This window comes from Narcine bancroftii, chromosome 4, assembly GCF_036971445.1.
Source record: "Narcine bancroftii isolate sNarBan1 chromosome 4, sNarBan1.hap1, whole genome shotgun sequence".
NCBI classification, from domain to species: domain Eukaryota; kingdom Metazoa; phylum Chordata; class Chondrichthyes; order Torpediniformes; family Narcinidae; genus Narcine; species Narcine bancroftii.
Genome location: NC_091472.1, coordinates 188,109,195 through 188,126,172, shown reverse-complemented (window position 1 = coordinate 188,126,172; position 16,978 = coordinate 188,109,195). Strand labels below are relative to the sequence as shown.

At 40.3% G+C, this 16,978-nt stretch overlaps 1 protein-coding gene across 2 annotated transcripts in view; it reads right to left on the bottom strand.

Moving 5' to 3' along the window:
• Positions 1 to 14,882, bottom strand: part of vps33a (VPS33A core subunit of CORVET and HOPS complexes) — a 59,270-nt gene extending 44,388 nt beyond the window's left edge. For both annotated transcript variants that reach the window (XM_069933251.1, XM_069933252.1), the window contains exons 1-5: positions 14,483 to 14,882; positions 12,616 to 12,681; positions 7,436 to 7,563; positions 6,351 to 6,540; positions 4,329 to 4,445 (exon numbers count right to left, since the gene is read on the bottom strand). In XM_069933251.1, the coding sequence (XP_069789352.1) occupies positions 4,329 to 4,445; positions 6,351 to 6,540; positions 7,436 to 7,563; positions 12,616 to 12,681; positions 14,483 to 14,584 (603 nt within the window). In that variant the 5' untranslated portion in view covers positions 14,585 to 14,882. The remainder of the gene's footprint in view (positions 1 to 4,328; positions 4,446 to 6,350; positions 6,541 to 7,435; positions 7,564 to 12,615; positions 12,682 to 14,482) is intronic.
• Positions 14,883 to 16,978: the final 2,096 nt, after the last annotated feature.

The window sequence follows — 16,978 nt, the reverse complement described above, 5'->3', positions numbered from 1 at the left end:
GAAAAATTTATGCAGGATATTTTCCTGAAATTTGCAGAGGGAAGGGAGAACATTTTAATTGGGAGAGACTAACTTTTGTCTGGATCCAGATTTGGATAAGTCACCAAATATAACAAAAACAAAGGTAGGAAGAGCAACCATTGAGGGTATGAGCTGAATTTGGTTGATATATTGGCCAATTTCATTATTAAACAAAGATCAAGTGGGCTTTATACCAAAAAGAAAGGCAGCAAATAACATTGGTAGACTGTTGAGTGCATTAAACCTGGCACAAACCAGAAACGATAGGAGTCTTGCCATGGCCTTGGAAGAAGAAGGCATTTGACAGTCTGGAGTGGGACTTAATTTAAGTGCTGTAGAAACTGGGGCTAAGGCCAACTTTTATTAATTGGATACGGGTGCTATATCACGCAACCAAGGTGAAAGTTGCGACCAAAGGGCAAACTTCCTCAGCTTTCCCACTGACAAGGTCTAGTAGGGAGGGGTGTCCACCATCTCCAGCTCTGTTCACACTTGCTTTGGAATCGTTGGCTGAGGCCATTTGTCAGGATCCAGACATCAAGAACTATAAAGTAGGCCAAGATTAACCTATTTGGTGATGATGTGATGGTATAGCTGAAAGACTCAATTAAATCACTGTCCAAATTATGCTCAACCCTGGAGGACTATGGGAAGGTTTCTGGGTACAAGATCAATTGGGATAAGAGTAAAATTATGCCACTCACAGGAGGGGACTATAGTCAGTATCAAGAGAACTGTTACTTAAAGAAGCCGCTAAATGGGATCAAATACCTAAGAGTTAGAATAGATAACAATTTAAATAATCTGTACAAGTTAAATTATACCTCCTTGCTGGGAAAGATAAAGGAGAACCTGAACAGGTGGATGTCCCTGCCCATTATGGTGGTGACCAGGGTCAACTGTATTAAAATGAATGTGCTGCCAAGGCTTCAGTATATATTCCAGACACTGCCTGTAGCACCTGCTTTCACGGTTAAGAACATTTTTATGGAACAGGAAAGTAGCTAGGGTCTCGATGGAGAAATTGACCTGGGATTATAGTCTGGGCAGTTTACAGATGCCAGACTTCGAAAAGTATTATTGGGCAGCCCAGTCAAGATACTTCTCCTCACTCCGAGGGAGGGGGGATGGAATCCTGGGTACAAATTGGTCTGCACTCGGTGGGCAAGAAGGTGGCAGAAAATTTCATTTATAAATCAGATGCTAAATTGCTATCCCGGAAAACTGACAGCCCCATATTGAAACAAATTATTTGCATTTAGTTAATGCAAATAGTTAGTTTAGTTGCTGTATCTGATCTGACCTTGTTGGTTTACGTGCAGTTGGATAACCATGTTGAGGAACTTTGGTTAACAATGGCGTGAAGCAAGGCTGTGTTCTCGCACCAACCCTCTTTTCAATCTTCTTCAGCATGATGCTGAACCAATACCAATATCTTGTACATACCAAGCCTAGAGTCAGTCTTATATGTCTGTTAGAATAATATGAATAATCTCTTTCCTTTGGGTGTTGTTGTCTCTTTTTATCTATTAGTTTTATATCCTGCATTGAGGTTAATGTGAATTTAGCTGCTTTATTTTTTTGTGGTATTTTTCCCAGTTTTATCTAACAATGGGTCAAAGCTAAAATTAAAAAAAAATCTCCACCAAAATACGCCTTTGTGTGTTTGATAATTAAAAAAATGTCTTGCATAAATTTCTGATCATCCTCTTTAGGCACATATATGTTAAATAAATTCCAAGATTCTGAGTAAATCTGGCATGCTATCATAACATATCTACCAGCTGGGCCTGTGACTACTTTTTTTGTTTTAATAGGCAAATTTTTATTAATCAAGATAGCTACACCCCTAGCTTTTGATTTGTGAGATGATGCTAATTCATGATCTTCCCAGTCTCTCTTCAATTTAAGATGTGCTGTCTCTGTTCAATGTGTTTCTTGTACAAATGCTCCATCTATTTTTTCCTTTTTTAGTGATGTCAATAATTTTTCCTTTTAATTTGGTTGTGTATTCAATATCAGTAGTCATAATTTTCGATGTATTCATTTTGTTAACCCAAATTTTCCTATATACCACACCCTCAAATCCTCCAACTCTCTTCCTCTAAAATTATATCTTTGAGAATTATTATTGCTTTACTATACGTGATAACACAAATACCATGAAAAAATTAACAATAAGAAAACTAAAGAACTGTAAAGAAGAAAATGAGAAGAAAACTCCCCCTAATTGAGTTGCCTTTACTAACTTCCAAGACAACCTTAACACCCTTAACTTCATGGGTTGCAGCATGAACCACAAACGTCAGCTGACTTTGCAGCAGACCACCCTTCCCCCAGCCCCTCACCCAGAAAAATTACAACATATTTTTCTTAAAAAATTAAACAAAGCTTTTATAAATTTATATAATCAAGCTTTTAACATCCAAACATATATATGTCCTTTTGTTATAGCAATTACTCTTTTTCTTGCTGAATATTTGGCACTTGTTCAGCAAAGTAACAAGCTTTTCCTGGGTCATCAGTCTATTTTGTCCACCAGTAATAAATACCTTTAAAACTGCTGGGTGACACAGACAAAGTTATAACCTTTTCTCCATTATATCTTTTGTTTAGTTAAACTCCTTGCGCTTCTTTAAAAGTTCAAAGCTTATGTCCAGGTAAAAAATAATATTTCATTCCCATTATTTTCTAATGAACCCTTAATTTCTCTTGCTCTTCTAGCACCCAGCTCCAATATATTTTTCCCTTGTTAGATATCATAGTAGCTTAACCAAAATGGGAGCTTGGTTTTTGCTGCAATTGGGGTTTTGGTGCCAAAGCCCTATGGGCTCTTTCAATTTCAATCTCTTCTTAAAGTTCTGTTTCTAAAATTTGCGGGATCCATTGTTTTAAGAATCCTTCGAAATCTGTGCCTTCCTCACCTTCTTTCAGGGCCACTATTTTTATATTATTACGTCTGCTAAAATTTTCAAGAATATCAATTTTCTGGGCCAAAACATCCTGTGACTTTGTAACCTCTATATTCAGAGTTACTCTTTTTTCTTTTAAAATTCATTTCCATGCCTTTCACTCTTTCTTCTACTTCTTCAAGTTATTTTTTCATATCATTATATTTTCCATGCTTTGAATTTTTACATCTGTTTCCAGTACACAGCTTCTATTAACTTCCCCTGAGATCATTCCTCTGACAACACAACCTCTGAGATCAATGTTTCCATCATTATTCTCACCTGGTCATCAAAGTACTTTGCATCTACCATTTGTGTTTGGCTTTTACCTTTCATTTTCTTCTGTTTTTTTTTTGTCTCTTGATCCATTTCTTCACTCGATATTGAGCCTATTTCCACAGCCGTTTCTTCCGTATTTATTTCCACTATGCTTGCAGCGGCTTGCTGCCGATGTCTGCACTCTTCAGTGCCTTGTTTGAAATGCGTTTCGCGCATGCTCAACTCCTCGCACATGCACATTAGAATCTTTCTTCAACTCCGTCAATCACTGCTGGAGTCCGTCCTGCGCAACCACCTGAGGCTGCTTGCCTACCAGCCTCGCAGCTCGGGCTGTCTTCCTTTGGAGAGCTCCCGAATCCAGAACATAGGATAAGGCCTTCCTCAGTCTTCGAGCACTTTCTTTACTAATCGTTGAGAGTTTCTCCTTCTTCAGTGCCATCTTCAGGCTTTTTTTTCCCCAATGTTAAACTAATGATTTTTAAGTACTGTGACTCAAAGCTTTGTTTTTCTACCACGTTTTAAAACTTTTCTCTGGAGAGTGCTGGTTCCACTTGCTCAGTTGCTACTCCATTATGTGACCATCCAACCAACTTTGGAAAAGAGTTGAGCAAACCAAATGAGCAAGACAAATCTGCAGTGAAGGCTGATTACATTCAATAGAAATTGCTAAATATTTAGTTATTATGGGAATCTAACAATAGGAGGTTGGTGCAGATCAGAGGTAAAAGATCAGTCATAATTATACTGCATGCCAAACCAGACACAAAAGGCCTCATTGACTGATGATTAAGCCAGTTGCAAACAAACTTTCGCACATTGTGGAAATTATTTTCATAATTAATAAGGATCAGTTGTGCTCATGAACAAATGCATTTTTAAAAATGTTGCTTTACAAGCTCAAAATAGAACATCCAATCCTGCCCTCCTGTGGAAAAGATTGGTCTGTTGCTCTGGATCATATTTGTAACTTTGAAATATTTGACCTATCTAATTTGTTCATAAAAAGCATCATCTTCAAATCTTACTGATATTTACAACTCAAAACTCACAAACAAGGTGGTAAAAGTATGAACATACCCGTGCACAGTCACCTTTCCCAAATATCTGTGGAATGGTTCCATACAAAGACTGAAGAGTCATCAAACCTTTTGCAACATGGAACAACACTGTTTGGTCATTCTCAAGGTAACATTCCTATTGAGAAACATGCAAGATGCGTCAATAATTTGTGAATGCTAGGAGAAACTTCATCTGCTGAGAAAATCTTCCAGACACATTTAAACTGTAAAAGCTACAGCAGTTGTATTTGTAATCTAATACGTGTATAATAAGCAGAGCAACATTTTAAAAACAATTTCTACTGGTACGGCTCCAAGACAATGCGAAGTAACAAATAGTGCAAGCTTTCAAGTATAGAAGTTCCATTTGCAACCTTTGACCTCCTTGTTGAACACATCATCATCTTCAATGCCTCCGCATCACCCTGTTGGAGAACCGACACATATTCGGTCCATTATTAGCTATTTAGTTGTAGCCATATATTTGCCAATAAATACTTCTCTCCTCACCCCCAAAGGCTTCACAGGATTAATCCAAATACTGGTACTCCTCCCTTTTACATACTGGCACAACTTTTTAAAATACTGGTGCAGCAGCAATTAATTTTAATTAAATACAAGACAACTGAAGCCATAATCTGTAGTTGCTTCCGCAACCTCCATATAAAACATAACCACAGTCCATGGACTATTTTAAATGGTGCCCTCAATGCAGTGTGTACAAGCTGAAAACTTTGAGTTCAGTTCTTCACAATTGCCATTCTTGCCCTCACCTAAACTTCCTTCCCTTCTGAAAGTGATAACTTATAGTGGCAACAGATTGAAAGACATCTAAAAACATCTGATTGTTTGTAACTATTTTCCATGTACTAAGATGTAGTGTTTTCACAAGCATTTCAACAAATTGCACCATCTGTTCCCAGGATGAGACTTTCCACTCCAGGACAACCTAAATGTCCCCCTTCTTTAATAAGCATATTGTGTAATTTATAAAGTCTACATTTCCTTCAATTCTCAAACTTTTGACCTCAACCCATTTCTCCCATTCGAACACACTTCAATGTACAATGACCTACCCGTGTTTCTGATAAAAGACAACCTGAAAATGTTTACGCTGTTTTATCGTTCCACAAATACTAGCTCACCCACTGAGTATTTCCAACATTAACCTTTTTTTGTTATTCAGGCCTTGCTCAAGGGTCATGATGGAATCATTCAGCACATTGGCTGTAGTACAATTTTATGACTACAACTAACCTGCAGGACAGCCCTCTCAATTTAGGCACTTGTCTCCACGAGTCCTTGCGTGATTGATACAACCATAATATATATTTCTAAGCATACAAGAAATAAGTTAAAATATAATGCCAAGATCAAAGCAAGAATGAAATGTCAGGCAAATGCCAAAAGATAAACAACACAAATTGGAAAGTTTGGGGAAAAAAAAGTGCGGCGGCGCACATCCTCATGGCGAACCGGCCCCGCTTGTATTGCCACGTGGCGGGGCAGCCATGGGAAAATGGCGTCGTCAGAGGTTTCTCTCTGACTCCAGCATCCCTTCCAGCGCGCGCCCTGGGCAGCGATTATGACGTCACAATCCACCAGGTGACTGAGCTCATGCTGCCCTTAAAGGGACGCGCTGAATTTGAATAAAAATGACCTTCGGTGTGGCAGCAGTGATTTCCTTCGACTCCTCCAAGCGCCACAACAGCACTGTTACAATAATTTAAAAGTTTAATATTTAAACTGCCACAAGAATCCAAAGTAAACTCAAGGTGAAAAGGAATTACCTTTCAGTGCTTCAAGGATCAAACCATTATTCAGAATTTCTGCGTTTGATATTATCAGTTTACTTTTACACTGAGAATCTCGAATGACAAATTTTGTAGTAATGGAGATCTTAAATGAAAAAGCAGGCCATGACAATACAATCACAACTATTGCAGCTGAGAGCACTTAGGATAATGTCTGGAAATTATACTCAAATTATCCAGAAAACCAAAAATGAAAATTCAATGGAAATAAGAAAATATGCAGTTACCCTAAATGCACTGTCAACTTCCATGGACATCAGATCACTGTCAAATGGAATCAAATCCAGGCTATATTCCTCTATATGGGTAATGTTGACCAGTTGCCCTTGTTCCTTAAGTCGCTGTTCACAAAGAAGACTTCGGCGAGGCAGAAACAGGATATGAAAATCTCTGTGAGGAGCATGATGCCGGTCTTCACTAAACAAAAAGAAACGGTGTAAACCTACAACACATGGGGAAGACTGTACATGCATTTCCAGGTTTATATACAAATGCCCAATTGAACATTTGCAGAACTTGTAAGCTTTATTTTTAACACTTGGAGGCAGGTGAAAATGACTCTCACTCAAATTTTCATTATTTTCAGGTATAGGTGACCACCCTCAAAACCAGTCTGAAATCAAGCCAATTGGATTAACTATTGTATCAGCTATTTAGAGCATGGGTCTACATCATCCCCACCTCTAATTATGGTCAGTGAGGCCCTTCACTTAGCTGGAGGCCAGCCTCCCCTTTGGAAATTGTGCCAGTGGCACACTAAGAAATTATGCATTTCCAACAGCATACAAACCAAGAGCTCACTGGAAGATCTGGCTTAATTTTTTTCTACTAATAAGGGAAAAATGACATTATAGTATATTTTTGGCTGTGCAACCAATCAGAACACAAATGCAGAATTAAAATTAATGCATGTTATTTCTGTGTACACATTACAATGCAGAAGCAAGCTATTTGGGCCTTCAGGTGATTCCAGCTCCCAGCAAAGCAATTGCATTCATCCTGTTCCTTCTCATATTATTTCCCCATTACAAAAGCAACTAATACTTTCTTCCATGTCCATCAATCCCACTTTTCTCACACTTATCTACACGACAGAATAAATCCCAGGAGTCATTGTATCTTTGTAACATGGGAAGAAACCAGATCACTCAGCAGAAATTTTCACAAGACAGAATGTGCAAATTCTACACCAATAACACCCAGGATTACAGTCAAACCCAGGTCCCTCAGAGCCATCTTATAAAGTGATAAGGAATAATTAAAATCAAGCTGGCAATTAAAGAAAAATATCTTTAAAATTAAATGCACCTACCATCGAATGTTATCAGCAATGATATCCATCAATTCCAGTTTAGGCCTTACAAAGAAAATTATGTTTTTCACATCAGCTTGAGGCAAACGTCCTTCCTTCAGTGTAAACATTTTATCTACTTCATGCTCCTATAAGATTGTAAAACACTTTTACTGTATTAAAATACTTAATGGATGAAAACATCATACTCAAGGAAAATACTATTAAATATTATTTATAAGCGGATATGTAGAAAAAAATTGTGAAATTATTGTGAAATTATTTTTGTATTATGGTAGACATGTACCTGGTGTATTTTTAAACACATTTCCTCATTGTAATTACACAAATATTTACAATCATTGTTGACAATAAAACAACATGAAAGCATAATAGCAGTCACCAAATTTTTGTTTCCTGGAACATTTATGGAGTGTTTTGCTATTAATAGATTGCTTTGAACTTTCCTTGGAAGTGTGCTTGAACATTAAAATTTAGAAGTTCCTGTCAGTGACAAGCTTCAGGTCTGCTTAACATCGAGTTCAATGAGGAAGCAACTTGAGCTAATTAACAGGTGTAAATACACCTGAAAATCCTACAGTGGGTTCAGGGAGGCACAAGAAATGCTTTTCTGTTAAATATTATGGAAGAGATAGACTGTGAGATAGCCAGGAAACATTCATTTATTAAAAAGGGGATATCAGTTGCAGCTATTTCTGAGGGTCTAACAGCCAGATTTAAGGATTGCACTAGGTTATTCTGCCCCACCCAATGGCCTTTTTAAATTGGCCTGACATAATGACACACAAAACCTTGCTACAGATAACATGGATTTTCTTTAAATTCATACTGGGAAGATAGAATTGGAGCACAGAAACAGGGCACCTCAGCCCTTCTAGTTTGTGCCGAACCATTTTTTTTGCCTAGTACCTCTGACCTACACCCAACCCATACCTCTCCCATCCATGCACCTGTCCAAATTCTTCTTAAATGTTAAAATTGAGCCCTCATTTACCACTTCAGCTGGAAGCCCGTTCCACACTCGCATCACTTTGTGTGAAGAAGTTTCCTCTCACGTTCCTCCAAACCTTTTCCCCTTTCACCCTTAACCCATGTCCTCTTGTTTGTATCTCATCTATCCTCAGTGGAAAAAGCCTATCTACATTTACTCAGTTCATACCCCCCCCCCCATCATTTTAAATACCTTATCAAATCTCCCCACGTTCTTCTATGCTTTAAGGCAGTGGTTCTCAACCTTTTTCTTTCCATTTACATACTACTTTTAAGTATTCCTTATGCCATAGGTGCTCTGTGATTAGTAAAGGATTACTTAAGGTGGTATGTGGGTGGAAAGAAAAAGGTTGAAAACGACTGTTTTAATTGTACCTAATTGACTCATTATATGCAGGGTTTCATAACTCCAAATGAAATGGGCCAATGACAATTTTTCTCAAGCAAAATATTTCAGTAACAATTGGGTCCAGAGCAATGATTCTCAACCTTCCCTTCCCACTCACTTATCACCTTAAGCAATCCCTTACCAATCACAGAGCACTGATGGCATGGGGATGACTTAAATTGGTATGCGAGTGGAAAGAGAAAGGTTGAGAATCATTGCTCAGGAATAAAGTCCTAACCTGTTGAAACTTTCCCTGAAGTCCAGGCAACATCCTAATAAATCTTCTCTGCACTATTTCTATCCTATTGATATCTTTCCTGTAGTTAGGTGACCAAAACTGCACTCAATACTCCAAATTTAGCCTCACCAATGTCTTATCTTTCTTTGGCTTGGCTTCGCGGACGAAGATTAATGGAGGGGTAATGTCCACGTCAGCTGCAGGCTCGTTTGTGGCTGACAAGTCCGATGCGAGACAGGCAGACACGGTTGCAGTGGTTGCAGGGGAAAATTGGTTGGTTGGGGTTGGGTGTTGGGTTTTTCCTCCTTTGTCTTTTGTCAGTGAGGTGGGCTCTGCGGTCTTCTTCAAAGGAGGTGCTGCCCGCCAAACTGTGAGGTGCCAAGATGCACGGTTTGAGGCGATATCAGCCCACTGGCGGTGGTCAATGTGGCAGGCACCAAGAGATTTCTTTAGGCAGTCCTTGTACCTCTTCTTTGCTGCACCTCTGTGTCGGTGGCCAGTGGAGAGCTCGCCATATAACACGATCTTGGGAAGGTGAACGTCCTCCATTCTGAAGACGTGACCTACCCAGCGCAGTTAGATCTTCAACAGCGTGGATTCGATGCTGTCGGCCTCTGCCATCTCGAGTACTTCGATGTTGGTGATGAAGTCACTCCAATGAATGTTGAGGATGGAGCAGAGACAACGCTGGTGGAAGCGTTCTAGGAGCCGTAGGTGATGCCGGTAGAGGACCCATGATTCAGAGCTGAACAGGAGTGTGTATGACAATGGCTCTGTATATGCTAATCTTTGTGAGGTTTTTCAGTTGGTTGTTTTTCCAGACTCTTTTGTGTAGTCTTCCAAAGGCGCTATTTGCCTTGGCGAGTCTGTTGTCTATCTCGTTGTCGATCCTTGCATCCGATGAAATGGTGCAGCCGAGATAGGTAAACTGGTTGACCGTTTTGAGTTTTGTGTGCCCGACTTTACCATAACATCCGCACTTCTATACTTAATATTTTGATTTATGAAGGCCAATAGGCCAAAAGCTCTTTTTACAACCCTATTCACCTGTGATATCATTTTCAGGGAATTATGCATCTGTACCACACTCCTCAGTGCCCTACCATTTACTGTGTATGTCCTTTCTTGGTTTATCGTTCCAAAATACAACACCTCACACTTGTCTGCATTAAATTCCATCTGCCCCTTTTCAGCCCATTTTACCAACTGGTCCAGATCCCTCTGCAAGTATTGAAAACCTTCTTCGCTGTCCACAACTCCTCCAATCTTAATGTTATCTGAAAACTTGCTGATCCAATTTACCATATTATCATCCAGATTATTGATATCGATGAAAAACAACAATGGTCCCAGTACTCATCTGAGGCACACTAAGAGCCACAGGCCTCCAATCTGAGAAGCAATCTTCCACCACTACTCTCTCGCTCCTCTAATCCAGCCATTGTCGAATCCAGTTCACTACTTCACTATGAATATTTAGCACCTGATCCTTCCTGATTAACCTCCCATGTGGGACCTTTTTAAAGGCCTTACTAAAGTCTACACAGACAACGTCCACAATTTTTCCTTCATCAACTTTCCTGGTAACCTCCTCGAGAAACTCTAGTTAAACACAACCTACCACGCTCAAAGCCATGTTGATTATCCTTATTCAGTCCATGGCTATCCAAGTAATTGTTTATCTGATCTCTTAGAACATCTTCCAATAATTTACCTACTGCTGACGTCAGGCTCACCGGCCTGTTAGTTCCAGGTTTACTTTTGGAGCCTTTCTTAAACAATGGAACAGAAGCTACTGTCCAATCCTCTGGCACCACACCCATGGCTAAGAACATTTTAAATATTTCTGCCAGAGCCCCTGCAATTTCTGCACTAGCCTCCCTCAAGGTCTGAGGGAATATTTGTCAGGACCTGGGGATTTATCCACCCTTATTTGCTTTAAGTCAGCAAGCACTTCCTCCTCTTGTGACAGAGTATTTAGAGGTGGTTTAGGAGGAATTGTTAGAGCAGCTTGTACACACACATTTTAAAACACAGAATATTTGCAGGAGTTTTACAGAATGCTTTTTGCAGGAGGCAACAAAGTATCGATAGCAGTTTGCCTGAGAGAGCATGTGAGCTTTGCAGGCAGAGGAGAAGAGATTTGTTCTCAGAGAGGGAGGGTGTGAAACAGAGACGAGAGAGACAGAAATCTGTTCCAGAGGGACAAGCTGGCAAACTTTGGAAGGCTGCCTGGTCAAAGGAGAAGACTGGCGGTGTGCAAGGTGACCTGAAAGAAAGAGGATCAGCTGGAGAACCCTGAAGGGGGCAAATTTCGTCAGCAAAACTGATTGAGCAGGAATCACTTGCGGATGTCCTGGAAAAGGAATCTCTCTATGAAAACCAGCAAGAACCCTCCTGAGTGGTAACCATTTGCCTGTTAAACACCAAAGACTGATGAACTTTGTTAATGCTAACTAATGCACAGTACAAGAATTGCCTGCAACCAGTGAGATTGGACTGTGATCCAAAGAACTTTTCTAATCTTAAATATACATTACACACATCTGTGGTTAGTATTAGAGGGCGGGGGGGGGGGGGGGGAGGATTAAGTAGTTAGGTAGGTTAAGTAATAAGTTAAAGTTCAATTCTGTTTTTTTGTTTAAATATAATTTAAAAACTACTTTTTTTTTAAGTAATCCCGTGTTGTAGTGCATATCTATTTCTTCTGGTTTTTGGGGTCCTCTGGACTCCGTAACACTCTTTTATCGGTTTTGGTTCCATGACCTCTCTGCTTGTTTTCCTTACTTCCCATGACTCTGGGTCCACTTGCTGAGTGAATACCGATTTTAAAAAAAAAACCATTTAAGATCTCCCCCAACTCTTTTGATTCCATAAAAAACCAACCATTCTGATCTTCATGGGAACCAATTTGGTCTCTTACTATTCTTTTGCTCAATATACCTGTAGAAACTCTTCTGATTTTCCTTCACATCTGCCAAAGCAACCTTGCCTTCTTTAAGCTTTCCTGATTTATTTCTAGAGGTATTTCTTGCATTTTTTTAATACTCCTCAAGTACCTCTTTCCTCTATGTTGCCTATACCTGTTATACACCTCTCTTTTCTTCTGAACCAGATCCTTAATATTCCTTGAAAGCCAAAACTCCCTGTACCTTCTAACCTTGCCTTTGATCCTGACAGGAACATATCAACTCTGCACTCTTCAAATTTCACCTTTTTCATACTTCTTTGCCAGAAAACAACCTATCCCAATCCATGCATTCTAGATCTTTTCTAGATAACTAATCATGTGTGTGTTTTCCCTTAGACAGCAATAATTTTATTTCTGAATAAAATAAGCCTGTTATTGAAATTATTTTACAGAACCTAAAATTCTGCTCTCATATCAAAGCAATTCCACATTGTCTGAGGATACCACTTGCTTCGACACAAAACTTTCCTTTTAATTAATGGAGTACAAATAGCAAAGTTTTCAGCATTTCTTCAACCATCTAAAATTAACTTCAGTAACATTAATGCTAGGAGCAGCCAGGCCAACATTTCCTACAATAATGTAGCGTTTACCTTCAGTAGTGAATATTGTGCAATTAAGCCAAATGGTCCAGTAAGATATTCATCCCAAACTATTGCCTGTGAAAGGAAAAACAAATGATTATGCTTGCATCAATTTATTGATGTATCTTTTCAGTCTTGAAAACCTCCCAACAATAAATTATCCATTAGCAACTGAGAAAGCAGAAACTATGACATTTTAAAAAAAAATAAAGCCTTGAATTACATTTTTAAAATTAGTAATTAAAATATGAACAACATTAGCACAGTCAACATTTACTGACAATCCAAGTGACACTAACATATAGTTTGGGAAAAATTACAATTTAAAAAAACTTCTTCAAAAACCTATGGTTTTGTACATTTCCTTCCCCAAAATGGAAGATATCAGATAGCGCTGAAGCACTTTTTCGAAGTACACCACTGAAAAAGTAAAACAAACATTTGTTGTTTGTACATTTCCAGTTATCAATGAACAAACAAACATTGATTTTGAGCAGTATTATTTTTATGCCCAAATAAAAACTATCACCATCTATTTTAATATAACAATATATATGTTTGGATCAATGAAAAATTGAGATCATGAATTAATGCACTCTTGACTAAATAATTAATATTGAATAAGCCCCAGGAAAATAAATCTTAATAAGCATTGTTCAAGCAAACTCAATGTGTAAAGGGAAGTCAACTCACACATATACATTACATTTGTAACACAATAAAACATCCAAAAGTGCTTGGATAAACAATATGGTCAAACTATTGCTTTGTTCTTCTTTCTTCTGCAAGCACTTCCCCATGCAAGCATAGTAGATTCAACCTTGATCCTTTCAACTCTTCCTTTTTTCTGGTCCAGTACCATATATAGCTTTCGCACATAAAAGTACAACCACCTGCAATTTAGTCTTAGTTTGATTTTCCATGTGTTAATCGCTCAATTAATATTATGGATTTCTACATGCATCCAGTTTTACATTCTCTATTCAATTCATATGACTTTGTACCCTATTAAAATGGAATTTCAAGTGAAGCACTTACACATTTCCAGCTGACAAGTTCATTTTTTTCCTTTATGTATCAGGAAAGCAAAATAGTGCTGGATATACCCAGCAGTAAAACCATCAACAGTAAAGCCAACAAGAACTTCAGAATTCTATCGCAAAGACATAGTTCCTCTAGAACCATCCTCAATTCTTTAAAAAAATCAACGGGCTTTCTCGACATAGATGCCCTCGATCTGCTGAGTATTTGCAGCAATTTCACTTTTATTGCTTAACATTTTCCAGTTTATCTTGCACCATCATCATTAAACTCATCCCATCAACCTTTTGCTTCTCCCCTTCCATCTTCATATTTACAGTACTTAAAACTCATTATCTCCAAAAGGTTTCGCAGATTCAAAATATGAACTGTTCATTAACATTTGTTGATAACTATAGATACATTTGAGGAAAGTGAGCAAGCTCTTTATTTCAACGATGAAATAAGCAAATAATTTTCCAAATTTCCAAATAATCAGGCAATAACTACATTTTTAAAAAATCTAAGGATTAATTGAACTGTATTATGATTTAAACAACACAAGTTTCAACATGGTTTGTATTGTTTGCAGGGTGTCAGTTTGTATCGCACTCTGAAACAGAATCAATGTTAAAATGCATCGCATCCAAGTATGTTTACCACACAATTCATGCCTGCTTTTAGCACTATTTAATGCAAATTTGGGAAAAATAACATCAAAAATTTCCACCTCCCAAGTCTGCATCACCCCCACTCCAGACACCCCCCACTACCACCACCACCAGACACTGGTGCTGCCACTCCCACGGAGACAATACGCTGACTCGGCCCCACCGCCCCAAGAAAAGTAGCTGACCTTGTTGCCTTCACACTTATCCAGGAATTCGCGCAGCTCTTTACGAACCGCCTCTCGCAAGTTGTTGAGGACCACCCTGCCATAACTCAAGTGCATCGCCATTTTTCGGCGCAGTCATGTGACGTCCTGGGCTGCCAGCCCACGTGACTGCTGCCCAGCCATTGGGCGCAGGCGTCGGCTGGCCGGCCGCTTCATCAAGACAGTCCAATTCATGCAGGCTGGTTTTTAATGGGTGGACATTTCCTGGTTGGACATGCAGATTCTGCTGTTGATGAAGCTAGTGCTTTCAAATAGCCATTGATGGGTTGGGTGCTTGACACCTTTGTTTTGCAACCGTTTCGCCGCCCCAGTCGGTTGGCGCAAGATGGCGCGGGTTCCCCCCACCCCCCTTCTCAGGAGAAGCCCGCGCTTGGCAACGCACGTTGCCCAGGTAATGCTGCCACTTCCTGGTCGCGTCGCGCTGAGCAGGCAGTGACTCCGCAACGCGCTGACGTCACTCCAACAGGCCAACGCGTCCCAGGAAGGAAGTCGCTGGTCCCCTTCAAACAGCGCAGTTAATGGTTCGCCCCCCTGTGTTCGTGGACGTATTTCGGTTCAGCAGCGCTGCCGTTAGCAGATGCTATATACACAATGACTGACTTTCCTTTAGTCATAGGTTGAATGATAGGTCAGGAGGTGCCTGTCAGGAGAGGGGTGGGGAGAGGCAGAAAGAAAACTACCTACCAGGGACTAGTTGAGGTGGTCCAGCACAGAGGGCTGCCCCCGGCTCAGAAGGAAAGGGGAACGAAGAGGAGAGTGATGGTGACTGGGGACTCGTTGAATGTACCCAGATGGTCCGTTGTCTCCCAGGTGCCAGGATCATCTCTGGAAGAGGAGAGCTCCCGGATGTCGTGGTCCACATGGGGACCAATGACATAGATAGTAGTGTTGAGGAAGGAAATATAGAGAGTAAGGAAAGAAGGACCTCAGGGGCGGTAATTTCGGGATAGCTGCTGTGCTAGAGAGGGTAGGTATAGGAAATTGTGGCTGAAGAATTGGTGCAGGGGCCAGGGGTTCAGATTTGTGGATCATTGGGGTCATCCGACCAATATCCTGGTGGGCAGGTTTGCTAGAGCTGTTGGGGAGGATTTAAACTAGTTTGGAAGGGGAGTGGGAATCAGAATGTGAGTGCAGAGATTAGGGTAGAAGGACAAAACCATGATGCCATGTGTTCTGAGTTGGTGAGGAAGGACAGGTGGGGGAAAAATATAAAGGTAGCCAAATAGAGAGGTTGAAATGTGTCTATTTCAATGCTATGAGTATTAGGAATAAAGGGGATGAACTTAAAGTGTAGATCAGAACATGGAACTATGATGCTATGGCCATTACTGAAAACTTACCTGGAGGAAAGGCAAGATTGGCTGATGCAGGTATTGGAATATAAGAATAGGATGGGAGGTAGAAAAGGGGGGGGGGGGTGGGAGATAGAAAAGAGTAGTAGGGGATAGGATCACGGCTATAGAAAGGGAGGACACTGCAGAGGGAGTCTCCACTGAGTCAGTGTGGGTGGAAGACAGAAATAGGAAGGGAGCTATCACTGTGCTGGGAGTAGTCTATAGGCACCCAAATAGCCCTTGGGACACAGAGGAGCAGAAAAGCAGGCAGATTTTGGAATGGTGCAGGAAATACAGGGTTGTAGTGATTTCAACTTCCCTAATATTGACTGGCACCTGCTGACTGCAAGAGGTCTGAATTTGTCAGATGCGTACAAGGATTCCTGACACAGTATGCAGACCGGCTGACTAGAGGAGAGGCCATACTGGATCTGGGTATGAACCTGGTCAGATGGCGGACCTCTCGGTGAGGGAGCATTTTGGTGAGTGACTTCAACTCCCTTAAGCTTCAGCATAGCTATGGAAAAGGATAAAAAAGTCAAACTAGGAAAGTGCTTAACTGGGGAAGGGCTAATTATGAAGGGATGAGGCAGGAACTAGCAAGGGTAAATTGGAAACGTGTTTAAGGGTGAAAGCACAGAAGTAACATGGAGGAGGTTTACAGACCACTTGTGCAGGGTTCAAAATCGATTTATCCCACTGGGACAAGGAAAAGATGGTAGGAAAAGGGAACCATGGCTGACTAAACTGGTCAGGCAACTAGTCAAAAGGAAGAAGGAAGTATACATTAGATATAGTAGGACTTCCCAAACTTTTTAACTCTGGGAACTTTTTAGGGAGCACTGGAAATCGCAGAACCCCAATCGTCATTTACAGTTTAAAAGACCTAACACAAGCATGCATATATCTCTTAATTATTGTGGCGGCATCTCTGTGAGCGAATTGGCCCTGCTTGTACCGCCACGCTGGCGGGGCAGCTGCAGAAGATGGCGCCGTCGGGGCTTGCTCTTGCCTCATGGCTCAGGCCACAGCTTGTGCCCCGGGACATCACTGCTGCGCGGGGCGAAACTCCGGTTGTCCTTAAAGGGGCACGCGTGAAATTCAAATAAACAGTTCAACTGAA